The sequence below is a fragment of the Benincasa hispida genome, chromosome 10 (genome assembly GCF_009727055.1).
Source record: "Benincasa hispida cultivar B227 chromosome 10, ASM972705v1, whole genome shotgun sequence".
Taxonomy (NCBI): Eukaryota; Viridiplantae; Streptophyta; class Magnoliopsida; order Cucurbitales; family Cucurbitaceae; genus Benincasa; species Benincasa hispida.
In genome coordinates this window covers 9,825,181-9,841,950 of record NC_052358.1, presented here as the reverse complement: position 1 = coordinate 9,841,950, position 16,770 = coordinate 9,825,181, and the positions used below count along the sequence as shown (strand labels likewise).

General features: G+C 32.7%; 1 protein-coding gene across 1 annotated transcript; it reads left to right on the top strand.

Annotated features, from left to right (window-relative positions):
* Positions 1-10,408: 10,408 nt before the first annotated feature.
* Positions 10,409-11,196, top strand: LOC120088580 (54S ribosomal protein L19, mitochondrial). Its single transcript, XM_039045976.1, has one exon. It carries the CDS (start codon positions 10,476-10,478, stop codon positions 10,941-10,943), a length of 468 nt encoding a protein of 155 aa, XP_038901904.1. The 5' UTR covers positions 10,409-10,475; the 3' UTR covers positions 10,944-11,196.
* Positions 11,197-16,770: the final 5,574 nt, after the last annotated feature.

The following is a 16,770-nucleotide window of genomic DNA, read 5'->3' as shown; positions in this document are numbered from 1 at the left end:
ACTCTCATATTTCTATTAATTTTCCAATTCTTAGTTTACATCAATTTTCTCAACAACGAAAATCAAAATCAAAATTTTAAGTTAAAATATAAAATACACAAAATTTCACAAAATTCCAAAATCAAAATCCCCTCTTGAAATGTACCAAAATGATAAATAGTCAAATAAAAAATATATCAGCTTAAATCTAATGGTTCTTAGGAATTTAATATTTATTTTAGTTTTTCGATAGATTATCAAGTAAAAGAAGTCATCGGGACGTTTCATATGTAATTTGGGCTTAAATGGATCAATTAACAAGCAACGGGAGGTAAAACAGTGAAATCGAGCAAGGGGAGGCACAACGTTGTGCAAGCGCTACGGCACTTGTGCCCCGTGCCATTCACAAAGACACTAAGCAAGTGCTCTCCATTTGATATATGCGCATGGAAAGGCACTCCTTCCAATTTTCTCTCCAAGACGTTTTGTGATAGGGCCTTTAGCATCACAGTATTTTGGTATGATTTGGTTGTTGAGAAAATTAGTGTAAGCTAGGAATTAGAAAATTAAGAGAAACATGAGAGTACCTATATAGTCAAATACTTTTTTTATTTGACTATTTATTGTTTTGGTGTGTTTCAGAAGTAGATTTTAATTTTGGAATTTTGTGTTATTGTGTGAAATTTCGTGGTATTTTATGTTTTAACTTAAATTTTTATTTTTATTTTGGTTGTTGAGAAAATTAGTGTAAGCTAAGAATTGGAAAATTAAGAGAAATATGAAAGTACTTATAAAAAAAAAAAAAACAATGATATGTATATAGTTTATTTGAAAGTTGGTTCTTTTCGAACTTGAGAAAACTTCAAATAAATTGATCAATAAGAGCATTTTTTAATTTTTTTTTTTAATTTTAAGTCATTTTTGTCATGAAAAAATAACCGTTTTTGTCCAAATATTAACGATGGAGGTATTTTTGTAGTCTTATTAAACTACGGGTATTTTTTAAATGTTTTGAAAGTTTAGGGGTATTTTTTAAACAAAACTTTAATGGTTTCCATCCAAAACCAAGATATTTTTTAACTTCCTTTGAAAATTTGAGGCTATTTTTTAAACTTTTGGAACTTCAGAGACATTTTTAACACAAAGTGTAAAATTCAGAGGCATTTTTTATAACTTTTGAAACTTTAATGGTTGAGATCTGGAGAAATCAAGACCAAATTCGGCGGAGAAACGATGGAGAACACAAATGTACAGTGGAGACTGTACCACAGCGTTGCAATGTTGTGTCCTAGTGTTGCAATTACGCGAAGAAGAACAATGCTTGGTTCTTTCTATAGCATTGTAACGCTCCGAGATGGAAAGAAAAAATTGGTTCTTGTCCGATTCGGTTCATGACTCATTTGGTTCACTTGCAGTTCTGTCAGTTCAAGGGGTTTGGATCCGGTTCGAAGGTTAGGTGGTTCGGTTCAAGCGGTTCAAGGCCCACCTTCGCTTGTTTTGAACCCATTGTTTATTTATTTATGTAATAGATAGTTATTTCGATTAATTAAATTAATATAACCCTTATATTAATTTAATTAATTGTTTAAGTGTTCAATCCTGGTCCAATATTTTTTTTTATTAATTATGCATTTGATATATGATTTTTATTTAAATATATATGTCATATTGTATCTCATATAGTATTAAATCCCACCATAAGTTATACATTTAATTTCATGCATCATTTATATTATAAGTATTATGATATATATAATTACATGATTTGATTAATATAGCATACTCGTGCATCATATAGTATAAATGTTATAATATATGCATGCATGCATTAATAACATATACATGCATCAATTATATTATAAGAGTTATAATATAGTGTATGAATTTATGTTTGGATGTATGTTATTTTTTATTTTATTACTTTAGTATATAAATGTTATGTATGCTAGTAATGAAATGGAATTGCATGAAGCATATCACATCTTTAGGGTAATCTATAATTGTTATAATTTTACCTAAGTATGCTTTCACATGCAATGTATGGTTTTAATTAATTTCATTTATTTTATAAAAGTCATAATTAAATAAATTATAATTAAAATCAATAATTCAAAATTGTATGCAAACCTTAGGTTAAAATCATTCTTTAAAATTGTTTTAAAATATGATTCATATAGACCTGAGATCAATTTTCTAATAAGATTAGAAATTTAAGTTTGATCTTTTAATCGGTTTAATAAGATTAAATTGATTCTTAATTAAAAGATTAGATTTGTAACAAATGTATCTATTAGGGACCTTTTGTATAAGGTTTTTCTGTGTAAGCTATGGTATTTAAGCTGACAGAAATGTAACATCCCTACCTGAAAACTTACTTGGAAAGGTGAATTAGATAGATTTGTTACAAGCATGCAATGTTTGATTAAAGTTTATTAAAATGTTTAATAAACATTAATCAAAGTTGTTTAATTATCAAAAGTAAATGTTACTTTTGGGCAAATTAAACAAATGGGGTATATGATACTTTATCACGTTTCTCCCTAAATGTTCACACTGTGAGATCTATACTCGGCCCCGAGGCACCTTGAGTGTCCCCCTACAGATGGTGTTTGTATAAACCAATACCGAGGTGAATGGAGAGAGCATTTATAGTAAGTAGGAGTGGGACAAGTGTCAACTAATCCCTCGGTCTTTCTCATTAGTTTGAAGTAAATTTTCATGCTCAGCCTCGAGTCACCTTGAGTGTCCCCCTACGGATGACATTTTGCATGATGCTTTATTCAAACTCCATAAATGGATGAGGGTAACTTTAGTTTTTGCTCCAACCGATTTTTCCCTACAGTTGGCTCATTTGGGCAGAACAGTATAATCTAAAATGAGGAGTTACACTTACAAGAAATGTTAAGTGGGTTTAACTATTTATGTACCGTACAATGGTGACTGATATTTACAGTAACAAAGAGTTATTTTGTCTATTGGTTGAGATGGTCTCATTTTAGTGAAGGGGCACCTAATCACCCTATGGTGGCTTTTGTCCTATCTCACTGAAGCATCATTGCAAAATAGATGTCACTTAGGGTGCATTAGATTATTTTGCTAAAATTGATTGATTTTTCTAAATGGGTTAATGCAATATATACTAATATAAATAATTTGTATGGTTTCAGTAATTTGTTAAATTATGACTTCCGCGACTTTAAATCTGCTCATTGTCCACAAACTAACGAGTGAAAATTATACAACTTGGAAAAACACGATCAACACTATACTGTTCATCGATGACCTCCATTTTTTCCTAATGAAGGATTGTCCTCCTATTCCTGCTCCAAATGCCACTCGAAATATTCGAGAGGCATACGAGCACTAGACACGGGCAAACGAGAAAGCCCGAGTGTATATCTTTGCAAGCCTTTTAGAAGTCTTGACTAAGAAGCATGAGCCCATGATCACTGCCCATGAGATCATGGAGTCCCTGTGGGGGATGTTCGGACAACTATTTGCACAACTCAGGCACGACACTTTTAAACACATCTTCAATGCCCGTATGCAAGAAGGGACATATGTTAGAGAACATGTTCTCAACATGATAGTCCACTTTAACGTGGCAGAGATGAATGAGTCTGTCATTGATGAAGCCAGTTAGGCTAGCTTCATTTTGGAATCTTTATTTGAAAGTTTCCTACAATTCCATAGCAATGTTGTTATGAACAATATTGACTATAAGCTGACCACCTTGCTCAATGAGCTTTAGACTTTTCAGTTCTTGATGGAAAAATAAATAACAAAAGGGAGAGACAAATGTTGCCTTATCCTCAAAGAAGTTCTACAGAGGATCGTCCTCTGCAACTAAGTTTGTATCTTCTTCTTCCAGCATAAAAAGTGGAAGAAGAAAAAAGGTGGAAAGGGGAAAGTTAACCCACCAGCTGCTGCCCAGAAGGGCAAGAAGGCCAAGGTTGCAAAGGGCATATGTTTCCATTGTAACCACGAGGGATATTGGAAGAGGAACTGTCCTAAATATTTGGCAAAAAAGAATAAGGCCAAGCAAGGTAAATATGATTTACTTGTATTGGAGACCTGTTTAGTGGAGAATGATGATTCTATTTGAACAATTGATTCAAGTGTCACTAACCATATTTGTTCTTCATTTCAGGGAATTAGTTTCTGACGGCAACTGGAAGTTAGGGAGATGACAATGCATGTTAGAACTGGGCAGGTCGTCTCAGCTGTGGCAGTGGGAGGACTCCAGCTGACTTTACAGAATAAATATGTTTTACTTGAAAACGTGTATGTTATTTATGGTCTGGAAAGGAACTTAAATTCTGTAAAGTGTTTGTTAGAACAATTTTATTGTATTAAATTCTCTGTAAATAAAGGGCTTATTTCAAAAAACGGTATTAATATTTGTTCTTTTAAGCTGGAAAACAATCTTTATATGTTAAGACTGTTAGATTAGGGTACATCAATCTCAATAGGATTGAGAGATTGATAAAGAATGAACTTCTAAGCGAGTTAGAAGAAATTTTTTTACCTGTGTATGAGCCATGCCTTGAAGGTAAAATGACTAAAAGATCTTTTACTAAAAAAGGTCATAGGGCCAAAGAACCCTTAGAGCTTGTATATTTAGATCTCTAGTCTGATGAATATAAAAGCAAGATGAGGGTTTGAATATTTCATCACCTTTACTGATGATTATTCGAGGTATGAGTATATTTATTTAATGCAACAAAAGTCTAGATCCTTTGAAAAGTTCAAAGAATTTAAGGCTGAAGTTGAAAATGCATTGAATATAACAATTAAGATATTTCGATCAGATTAGATCAAATCAAGGTGGAACAATTAAGAAAATTAAGAATATAATTTAAACGGTCTGTAGTAGATGGATAAAGTTGGGTACCTTATCCTAGTGACACTACGGATTCGACCCACTTTGTAGATGTTACAAGTGTTGTGAAGTGCTACAAATGATCTGATCCTGATCATTCATGTGGAGACATGTGAGGGGGTATCCTATACAAGAAGTTTGAATAAGATCAGACCACAAAATGACTAGTCTCATTATATAACACCATTAATAATAGAGACTTACGTTCCACCAGGATGACCATAGGTAACATGACCTCAATTCTGAGTAAATTGTGGAGCCTACGAAGGGTCCTTTGATTTGTATGGGTGAGATTTTCCAGTTTTTCAACTTAATATGCCTACCATTTTGGGAATTCATCTGATTGGAGAGTTGGGAACACAGCTACAGAAGACAGAATTCACTCCTTCCTAGATGTCGGGTAAGTAGATAAACTGTTTCATTAAGGGTTGATTCCGGGGCTTGAACAATTTAGCCACACCCTCTCTTGGCCCGAGAGGGAATTGGTCATAATTGAACTATGACTTATTGTTCAGGACTATGACTTATTATTCATTAGAGAGATCAGTGGTACTTAAGGAGTTAGATGTAACTACAGGGGCAAAATGGTGATTTTGGCCTAATTGTACTTACGAGTAATTTGTGAAGGGTCATTGCATTGTTGACTGGTTATATCCACTGAACACATAAATTTATTTGTAGTGCGAAGAGTACAATTATCCGCCTTTAGTGGAGTGACCAACATTAATGAATGTTGGGTAATATAATTAAAGAGTTTAATTAATTATTCAAGTACCATTAGAGCTTCAATCTACGGGTCCATAAGATCCCATCTGTGGCTCAATAGGGATGTAATTAATTAATTTAATTATATGCAATATAATTGATATAATGTATTTGATACATTATAATATAAAGTTTATTTGAGAGAAATTAAATATTTGAATGTGATTCAAATACTATTTATATGGATGAGATTAATATAATTTAGTATAAATGAGATTTATACTAAAAACCATGATTAATTGAAAGAAATACAAACTATAGGTTATATTATATTTGATACAATATAAAAGCGATAAGTTATATGTTATATTTGATATAACATATAGTTATATATATATACATATAATAAGTTAGTTATTATATTTATATATATTTATCATTAAATTAAATTAAATTTTGAATTAAATTAATTGAGGGAGTTATGAATAACTCCCTACCTATTTTCTCTCTTTTCCATCACGAGGTGTAGAGGGTTATGAGTTGTTGTTTTTTCTCCTGCATTTTGATGCAGAGATTTTCTCTCTATTTTTTTCTCCAAAGATCACACAGAAAAGAAAAATTTTTCTTTTTCTCCCCCTCTAAAAACTCTTTCCCTCTTCCAAAGTTGCAGAGCCTATAACTCTTGGATTCTCATTCCCAAGAGAATATAGAGGTTGACCGCTTGGTTGTGGCCATTTGTTTTGCTGGAAATTTTTGGAGATCGAGATCCAAAATGAAGGGTTCTTGATTCCGAATCAAGGGAATTCGCGGAGAAGAGTGGCTTCAAAGGTAAGCATTCTTCTTCCTTAATTATTGTGTTTTTAGTATGTTGTAATTTAAATCTTATAATGCATAATTTTGTTCTATTCGGTAAAATATTGTGATTTTGTAAAAAAACAAAACAAAATAAAATTGGAACCGATTCCACGTTTCCACACAAGTACCTTCACCAGTTTCCTTCACCTTCGTACTGAGCCCTTATGAAGTTTGTAATCATATCATGCAGTTACTAAACTAATAGGGAAGCATCAGAGGTAGATTGTTGCAACTGAATTTCATGTAAAACAATCTTTCCTTTATCATTGGTTTTGGTTGTTGGAGTTTGACTCATCTTAGCAGTTTCTCAAGCCTGTATTTGAACTCTTAAGGCAATGATTTCATGATCTCGCTCCTCAATGACTTTCATTAAAAGATTTATCTTTCTCTCCATCTCTGCCATGGCTGACTCATCTGTTACGTCAGCCATCATGACAGACACTACATTAAAGTGTGATTCTTTCTCTGATTGATCGGAAGAAGGAGTAGGGTTGTCGAAGAAGGGATTTTCTCTGACGATGTTCCCACCCTTTAGGAAATTCTATCAACTGTTCCTAGATTTTCTCCACAATGACAGAGCCTTGTTCTCGCTCATGCAAGATCCTCTTCGAGTGACTCTGGGTGACAAGTCTCGTATAGGAGCTGCTTGTAGTAGTTGCTTTGGATGCAACTTTCTTTGGTACCATTTGTTGATTTGGATAACGAGAGAGATGAGAGGTAGAAATGTCCTACTGGACGTGCCAATTTGTTTGCAAGAGGTTTACAAAGAAACTTGCTTCGTGAAATTTTAACTTTTGCATTTGTATTAATTTCAGTATAGCAAGTAAAATCTCTAATACCTAATCTAAATCTCTAATACATAATCCTTTGATGTTTTCAAGATAAAATTTAATCTTTAAACTGGTTGATCTTCTTGGATGATCAACCTTTAGGCTTGTTGACCTTCTTGGACGATCGGCCTTTGGGCTTGATGATCGTCTTGGATGATCGACCTTTAGACTTGTTGATCTTTTTGGTGATTGGCCTTTGGACTTGATGATATTCTTGGATAATCGACATTTGAGCTTGTTGATCTTCTTAGATGATCGACCTTTGGGCTTGATGTTCTTCTTGGAAGATCAGTATTCGCATGAGGCTTCTGAAGAAATATAATATATTTCGTGGATTACACATCAAATGTAGCTTAAGTTTATGTTGTAATATGTTGTGCTACCACTCATAAAATGTAGCTTCAATTTCCGTTGGAATCATGTATAGAGTTTATATACTAAAAATGATGTCAACAAGAAATTATCAATATGTACTATATTGTGGAGAAACATATTTTCAAAATTAGAAGTTTTTACAGATCGTTTTGATTTTCTTCCAAAATAAAAATTGAACCATGGAGGCTACTTTGCAGTTTGTTGTACATAAATTGAACTAAACAATAAGGTCGCATTTAATAACCATTTCATTTTTTGTTTTTTGTTTTTGAAAATTAAGCTCATTTCTGCTTCGTTTCTTACAATGATTTGCATATTTCTTAAGTACAATGATCGAATTTTTAGCCAAATTCTAAAAACAAAAACAAGTTTTCAAAAGTTACGTTTTTCCCCTCAAAATTTGACATTGTTTTTAAAACCATCGATAAAAAGTAGATAATAAAAAAATAATTTTATGGATCACTGGATGGTCATCTCATATGACTTATTCAAGAACCATTCTACTTATGAATTTTGTGTTTATAAGTTTTTTGGTTTATGTTTATATATTTTATTAAGTGAAAATGGTTGTTATAAGTTTTTCTTTCAATTAGGTTTACTTCCTTGGCTTGATAGGTAGTTTTCTATTTAATTGTTTATGGTTTCTATTGAATTTGGTATGAACATCTCCTTTGAACATTATTATAGTTTAATGAAGATTATTGGACTAAGTTCTCTGAACTATGTTGGAAGAGAGGTTTTTATTGGAGTTGTGACTAATTTTAATTGTTTTATAATTGTTCCTAACATTTGAAGCTTTTGTTTGAAGCTTTGGATTTATTTCAGACTTATTCGAATACTATATTAAGTGTGGTGAAGCCAACGACTTCATTAGAAAATAGCTAGGTGTGGTGAAACTGACGATGAGATTTCTTGAAGTCTTTAAGCTAAAAAAAGACCATTATTTAGGGTCAAACAAGTAATTTTAAAGTACTTATTATAGTTACCAATTTTTTTAATCTTTAAAAGTTGACTATAACTTGTGGAGGGACGAATAATTATATTACTTTTGTTGAAGCGAAAGAGTTAATTATAGCTTGTCGTATTTGTTGAAAGTTGTGTGTATAAATATCTTGTTACTTTTATTATATCCATATAAATATTTGCTAGTCAACCTTCTTCAATGTCGATCAATACCTCTATAATGTTGGTTTTCGGCTGACATTATAACTTGGTTTTATACTAATGATATCAGGTTTATATATTAAATTGAATATTATTTTTTTAGTTAATGAAATACTTTTACCGACGCTTACATATATTGCAAAAGATACTTATAATTACCATTGATCCACATTTAGCAACAATCTTATATGTTGCTAAAACTTAACTTTTAGAGATGAATCTTTAATGTCACTGAATAACACAAATAGCAACAAAACGTGGTGTTGCTAAAAGTACGCTTTTAGGAACGCGTTAGCATCAGTAAAAGACACGTTTTAGTGGCATGCAATGAGTATGTCACTGGAACTTTCGACTATGCGACTATCGCGACATTCACAGCGACGTGCCTCTATACGTTGCTAATACTTTTAGCGGTATTTTTTTTGCTTTTAGCAACATATTTTATTCATCACTTAAAGCTATTTTTCTTATAGTGAGTTGAACTTGTGTTGATATAGATTTGATGCAGATGTGGTTTGATCTTTAGTACTTAATCTTCTGATTCTCACTTGGTTGGATACGTACGTTTGATGTATGGAAGCGGAGTGTGTGGATATTCTTGAAGTTAGAGTTTTGGAAGAATGCTTATATCTTTAAAGAACTTTAGTCTTCAAATGTGGTCAGCTTTTATGAGTCAATGAGTATTCTAATTATAGAGAATTCTTGCTGGGCTCTATGGAGTCTAAAATTTATGAGCCCATAAATGAAGAGAATCCTCTATTTTAAAGCTCTCACGTGAGTTTTGTGGGTTTGGACTTGGTTGGTCCATAAACCTAGACCCAATTAATTGGGTTTGTGCCTTCTTTGAAATTTGGGTCAAGTTAAGTCTATTTTTGTGTTCAATTGGATCTTAGCCTAAATTATAATATCAAATTGGATCAAATTAATTTCATCCAATCCAATGGTTAGGATGAGAACAAGTGGTGTCATCTTGTCAATTCATGTATTCGACCTCAATTTGGGACATATGTCAACCTTTAATTAGTCTCAAATTTGATGATTTACAACTTAATTATTAATTTGGTAAATGACGTAGCAATTTGTGATTGGTCCAAAATTTTCACTTAACAATCTCCTATGGGATAAATGATGGGCTGCATGGAGATAGGTGTAACTGATCAATTGTTTAAATTGTTTCACTTAATGATCATTTATGAGTTTGATTGATACAAATATAAGTTTCAAATGAAATTCGAAAGAGTGTAAAATAATATAAAAGTTGAGGATTTAAATTATACGATCAATAGTTTAAGAATTATTTTAGAAAATTGTTTTAAATGAAAAAATGTTGAAAATATTTTTGAATATAGTGAAATGTCATCATCTATCCATAATATAGATAGGGACATTTTATTATTTTTGTAAATATTTTACTTTATTTTACTATATTTGAAAATAACCGAAGATTTTAGTCAATACAATCCAAAATTTAGGGTATAAACTGATTTATTTTTTAAAGAATTTAAATGGCAAATTAGATTAATTGTTTAAGGCCGACCGATTTTGGTTCTGCCTTTGGTTCAAATATAAAACAAAGAAGTTGCTTCATCTGAACCGAATCGGTTATATATATAAAAAGGAATATAAACCCTCTTTTACCATTTCCTGCATCGATTCCACAAGGAAACGAAGTTCCGGCGAACATTATGGCCACCTTGAAAGAGATTCTAACCAGACGACCCGTCGCTGCCACCATCAGGCTCACCGTCCCTGCTGGTGGAGCTCGCCCTGCGCCACCGGTGGGTCCGGCACTGGGTCAATACCGACTGAATCTGATGGCCTTCTGCAAGGATTTCAATGCCCGGACTCAAAAGTACAAGCCTGACACACCCATGGCCGTCACCATTACGGCTTTCAAGGACAACACCTTCGAGTTCACCGTCAAGTCACCATCGGTCACTTGGTACCTGAAGAAAGCTGCCGGGATCGAATCTGGGAGCAGCCGCCCAGGCCATGTAGTCGCCTCCACGCTCTCCGTCAAGCACATTTATGAGATCGCCAAAGTCAAGCAATCTGACCCTTATTGCCAGTACATGCCACTAGAATCCATTTGTAAGTCCATTATCGGCACTGCCAATAGCATGGGAATTAAGGTTGTTAAGGAATTGGAGTAATGCAATACCTAAATTTTTAGGGTTTTTCTCCTCTTGTTCTTCAATATCTCGATTTAAATTGAGTCTTTTTGCAGTGACCTTCTTCTTCTTACTGTGAATTAATTTTACTTTGTATGCTAAGTCGGCTATCTAGTCTGCTGACATTTTGAGTTTCTTTAAATTCGATAGAAGTCGAATCAATTCCAACGATTTGCTCCTGAATTTCAAGGTAAGTAGGCTGGGATAATAGCTAAATAAAAGTTATTTTTGATCATTAGATTTGCCATGGAACTATATCCAATTTGCAAGTCCTGAACTGGTTTCATTTTGATGAACAGAACTGGTTTCATTTTGATGAACAAGTTAGTAATTAACTACTACCTCTAATTTAATATCTCTGGTGTAAAATCCTGAATTTGATGAACTTTGTGAAACTTTTTTTGTGGGTGTTCTGTCTTCATGTTTAGTAGTAGTTCTGGTTCATCATTCACCTCCTATTTCCTGTTGATTGTTGTGGGTTAGATAAAGTTTGTAGATGGAGGAATTGAAACATGAATATTTGCAGAAAATGATGTATGTAAGATTATGAGTTGAGACTGTCTCTGTGGATAACAACTCTCTAGAGGAAATGGTGTCAATGGCTTATTTTCTTTTTGTTTTTTTTTTGGGTGAAATTACCAAAACGATAATTTTTAGCTTCTTCCTTCTTCTTCTTCGATATGCAACTTTTTTTTTAATCTAATCTTGGGAGAAACTTTTCCAAAATCTTCGAGGTGGACTTCTTTTTTTCAGTCTACATCTTTTTCTTCAATAGAGTCTTCTCAGAGCTCAAGCTGCATTTTTTAGGAGAGCGAGTAACAAGAACGAGAAGATTTCTGACCATAGAAAATCAAATTGAGAAAAAGAGAGTAGCGAAAGTAATTTTACATGAAGTTGATGCAAATAAAAGACCAATATTCATTGATTCTTAAACTTTGGCCTAATTTTCATTTAGGCTTCTCGAAATGTCAACTGCAATTTCTTCTTTCCTCAGCCCTAAATCACTTGGATTAGTTATTTTGAGTGTGATGGTGGTGCTTCATGACTTGTCCTAAACTATTAACTTGTTATTAGATTCTTCGCTTGATCAGATGGTAACAATTAATATTGGGGTCTGATTAGATTATCAGTCAAGAAACTTGAAAGATTAATTGGATATATTGTTGAAATAGATTGTCTACCTAATCGACCTCCAAAATTGGATCTGTCAACTACCTAGCTAACAAAGATGTCATCCAACTTTAATTTCATTTATGAAATTCATAGGGGAAGCAAGCCCCAAATCAATAAAGTATCAAAACAATGGATTCACAATAAAAAGGAAAACAAATAATGCTCGCACAATGTTTACGATCTTACTTGTACATGATTTGTTCTATAGGTTGTACTACCGTGTCTTGAGTTCTAAGGAGAAAAATAATGCTTGCACAATGTTGTAGAGAATCTCTTTGTCTATGAAAGGATGACCCAAAAGGAGTTGAAGACTAAGATTTATGTCGGTCATGTCTCTCCCCATATTTTTCAGAAAAAGGCATGGACATTGAATGGACAAAAGGCATTATAAAGCTTGCTTACCTCTGTTCTTTCATCAAATATATCACTATAGCTATTTAAGATGAGTTTCCAATTTCCTCTACCAAACCTACGTTACAAACACAAACAAATTAATAACATAACATGCTAATGAACCATATACAACTTTAAGTTTTCAACTAAAAAATATGTGTTAAGGTAGTGTCTATGCTTTGGTTGGAGGTGTAATTGCAAAAGAATCAAAATGGCAAAATGGTAATCACAAATCACTGAAAGCACATACTTTTGCACCTAGTTCAAGCAAGCTCCACCTCTTAATCTTCCTTCTCCGAACAATTTTGGTTCCTATATACTTTTTCAAGGGAGAAATGACATTCTCTTGGGACTAGGGTTGAAGTCAGCAGGTGGCGTTTCTTGCAGGTGAACCATCTACTGAATTAGATGACATAAAATGAATTGTATATATGTAAATTAAGATTCAATATTATTTTATATAACTTGAACATGTATGTTGTAACGATCCGACTTTTCGAGATTTCTAACAAGGGTTATTACTTCATAATTTCATGTTTAAAATCCAAACACTTTAACCATTGGGGTAAAATTTATTAAAATAGGAATGACAACTTCAAATCATTTTATTAAACCAAAAATAGAAAAATAAATAAAACTTTTGTTCGGGGTCCCTGAAAAAACAACAGTGAAAAAAACAGTATTCGGATGGATAAAATTTTCAACCTAACATCGAGTTTTAAATCAAAACATTTAAATAGCTTAAAAACATAGAAAAAGCAAAAGCAATTTTCTTGTCCAATACGGCACGGTCACGGGTCTCTCTCGTCACTCGCTGATCTATTCCTATCCTTACCTGAAAAACATAATATAAGAAATGATGAGTATGAAATACTCACTAAGTGATCCTCTATTGGGACCATTTGAGTGATTTGTTAATCCTATCTAACTTGACAAAATGTACATATCATATCATAGCATGACATGACGTAGGTATAAAATAGTGGACCCGAAGGTCCATAAAACATAGCATAAGTAGTGGTCCCGAAGGATCACCGAACATGGTAATGGCATAGATAATATCCCGTAGGAACACAAATTAATCATAGATGGTTACCCTAAAGGTTCATGTACATAGCCCGACATTTAACAGTCATCCCCTTAGCCTAGCATGCACATAACAGTCAAAGAGGCTTAAACATAATGTCATAGTCCATGGCGTTCCAACATACTTATAGTGCAGCTTGAAATTACATAGCTTGGTAAATCATTCATTCAATCATTAGCATGCTTTTATGGTACCATTCAATTAACATTTTTACTTAACTTGAGTGTCCAACTCAAGGGGTCCTAGTAGAAAATCACTTAACTTAAATTGCAAGTCCAAATATCATTCTCCAAGCAAATTATCGATAATGAAACTCAGATTAAAACCCAAAGTGTGGCTTGATCCATTGTCACTTCCAAGCTAACTCGGTTTACGGAGTGAGTGGGAAAGAGAAATCAGATTTGGGGGTGTTTGCGTGTACCGAGAAAGAGAGAGGGAGGGGGATTAAATTCCCTTTTTTTTTTCCTTTTCCTTTTCTTTTTTTTTTTTTTTTACTTCTTATTCAATTTCATTTTCCCTCTTAAATTCCAAATTCCCTTTTCCCGGTTAAATTTTATAATTTTTTATTAATTCCAAAATCCAATTTTAAATTTCTTTAAGAATTCAAATCTCCATATCTCTTAAAATCCTTAATCCTTAGCCAAATAAAATAAGGCAATTTTCTCTCTTAGTTCATTAATTCAATTTTGGATCTAAATTCCAAAATTAAAAAGGAATAAAAGTTTTAAACCAAAATTTCTCCTAAATAAATTAATTCAATTTTCCTTAAATTGAATTAAAAATTTCAAATCTTTACAAATATCATTTAAATTAATTATATTACCTCCAAATTAATTTCTTAGCCTCAATTTATCAAAATAAGCTCAAATATTTTAAGAAAATTTAATGAAAATTACCTGAAAATTTTAGGATGTTACATATGTAGTAAACATATAGGTGGATCATGTTCAAACAGTAACTTAAATGGTCTGTAGTATATGGATAAGGTTAGGTGTCTTATCCTGATGACACTACAGATACAACCCACTTTGTGAATGTTACAAGTGTTGTAAGTATTACAGACGATGTGATCTAAATGGCTCATGTGGAGACATGCAAGTGAGGTTATTTTATATAAAGAGTTTGTATAAGACCAATATGCAAAAGGATTAATCTCTCTTTATAACACCGTTGACTGAAGATATTAATATTTCATAGGATGACCATTAATAACTTGACCTCAATTCTGAGTGAGTTATGAACTTCTGTTCATGAGAGCAGTCCTTTGATGTGTATGGGTAAGAGTGACCAATATTGTTGATTTAAGAAACCTACCATTTTAAGGATTTGTCCAAGTAGGTTGTTGGGAACATAGATACACAAGATGAAATTCATTCATTCCCATCTTTATGCTAAGTAGATGAATTGCTCCATTAAGGGTTGATTCTGGATCTTGAACAATAAGGTCTTACCCTCTTACTAGCCTGAGAAGGATTTAGTTTATAGTTGGTGTAAGACCTTGTTATTTTTCCTTTAATCTATTCTTAGAATTAACTCAAATAGGTGAGTTTAGAATTTACCTAAATGAATCATTTGGATTAGATGACATAAGCATGTTTTGTTGTTAAATGTTGAAGTTAGTAGTTGGAAATTACTTTACAATGTAAGTATTTTTTTATTTATTTAGTAACTTAGTAACATTATTGATTGTTGGAGTAATTTGTCATGATCGGACAATTAGCTAATGAATACGAGTTATGATTGGCTAAGTGTTAGGAAGAAAGAAAAAATAAAACTTAGTAGGTGAAACAAGTGAGCCGCGAGTGAGGATGAGAAGTATTTGGGTTTGAAAATCCATTTTTGGATTATTTTCATAAAATTAAAAATATTTTAACTTTATAAGTCATTTAATGCTGAAAAGGATAAGAAAAAAATGAGGAAAAACGACGTGAAAGAGCAAGCAAGCAACTAGCTGTTTCAAAATGATTGGATGAAGAAAAGGCAGAATATGTCTGCACATGAAGGGTATTTTTGGAAGGTTAGTTCTTCTAATTCACTCGTGCCATTTTCATGATGTTTGAACGAAATTGAAGCTTAAGTTGGGAGTTTAGGTTGGGGCTGCTGAAGTAATTTGAAGTCGGAAAAGTGGAGAAATCATGAAGATAAAGAAGATTGTCCTTAAAACTGGAAAATCCGAACAAGGTGCAGTTTTGGAGAGATTCTGAGTTATAGAAGATGAGTTAAGGGCTGAAATTTTGAGGTTAGTTAGTTAAAAGGTTTCTTAACATATTTCATGAAGGAAGTATGTACTAATTTTGCTTGAATTAGGGATAAGATTGGGTTAAAGTGAAATAACGGTTTTCTCGAATAGGGTAATAGTAGTGCCACCCACCTGGTATGCTCATTAGCACACTTGCCACCCACCTTGCACACCCAGCCTCGCCTGCCCACTCCCACAGCCAATGCCCACACCCATTGTTGGTGTCCAATTGCTTGGTTTTTAGTATTTTGGGTGTTGATGAGCATTTTTTAAGCCTAATTAGAATTTTCTTTATATTTTGACCCTAAAATGAGTAAATTTGGATTTTTAAGTGATTTTGGGGCCATTTTGAATAATTTGAAAAAAAATGGACTTAAGGAGCAAAATGTGAGTGTTAAGGTATTAAATTGAGTTTACTTGGTCACATTGAATCATTAAGAGATGTTTAGAGTTAATTTGACCTCTTGTGAGTGTCTAGTAACCTTGGAACTTTATTTAAAGTCAAATTGAGGTTGGAAAAGCTTATAACCCGAGGAGCTCATGCCAGTGACCGTGAATTGTTTATTTTTTTAATGTTTTGATGTAAAAAATATTTATGTATGATAATATGCTATAATTTATGAAATGTGATGGCATAATCTGTTTTATTTGACTATTATTTCAAAACTGATTAGACCATGACTTCGTAACTCTCGTTAGTTTTATATGAGTTGGATTTATGAAAATGTAGATTGGAACCGGATTTTACATAATTGTGATTTGAATGGTTTTATATAAAAAACTCTTGATGGTGGGTTTAATTGAAGGAAATCAAGCATGAGAATTTCCATGAGCAGCGATAGGATCATTCCAAATTTCATTCGAGTTGTACACAATCAATTATAGTACAAGAACGGAAACTAATTGGTCATGCATAA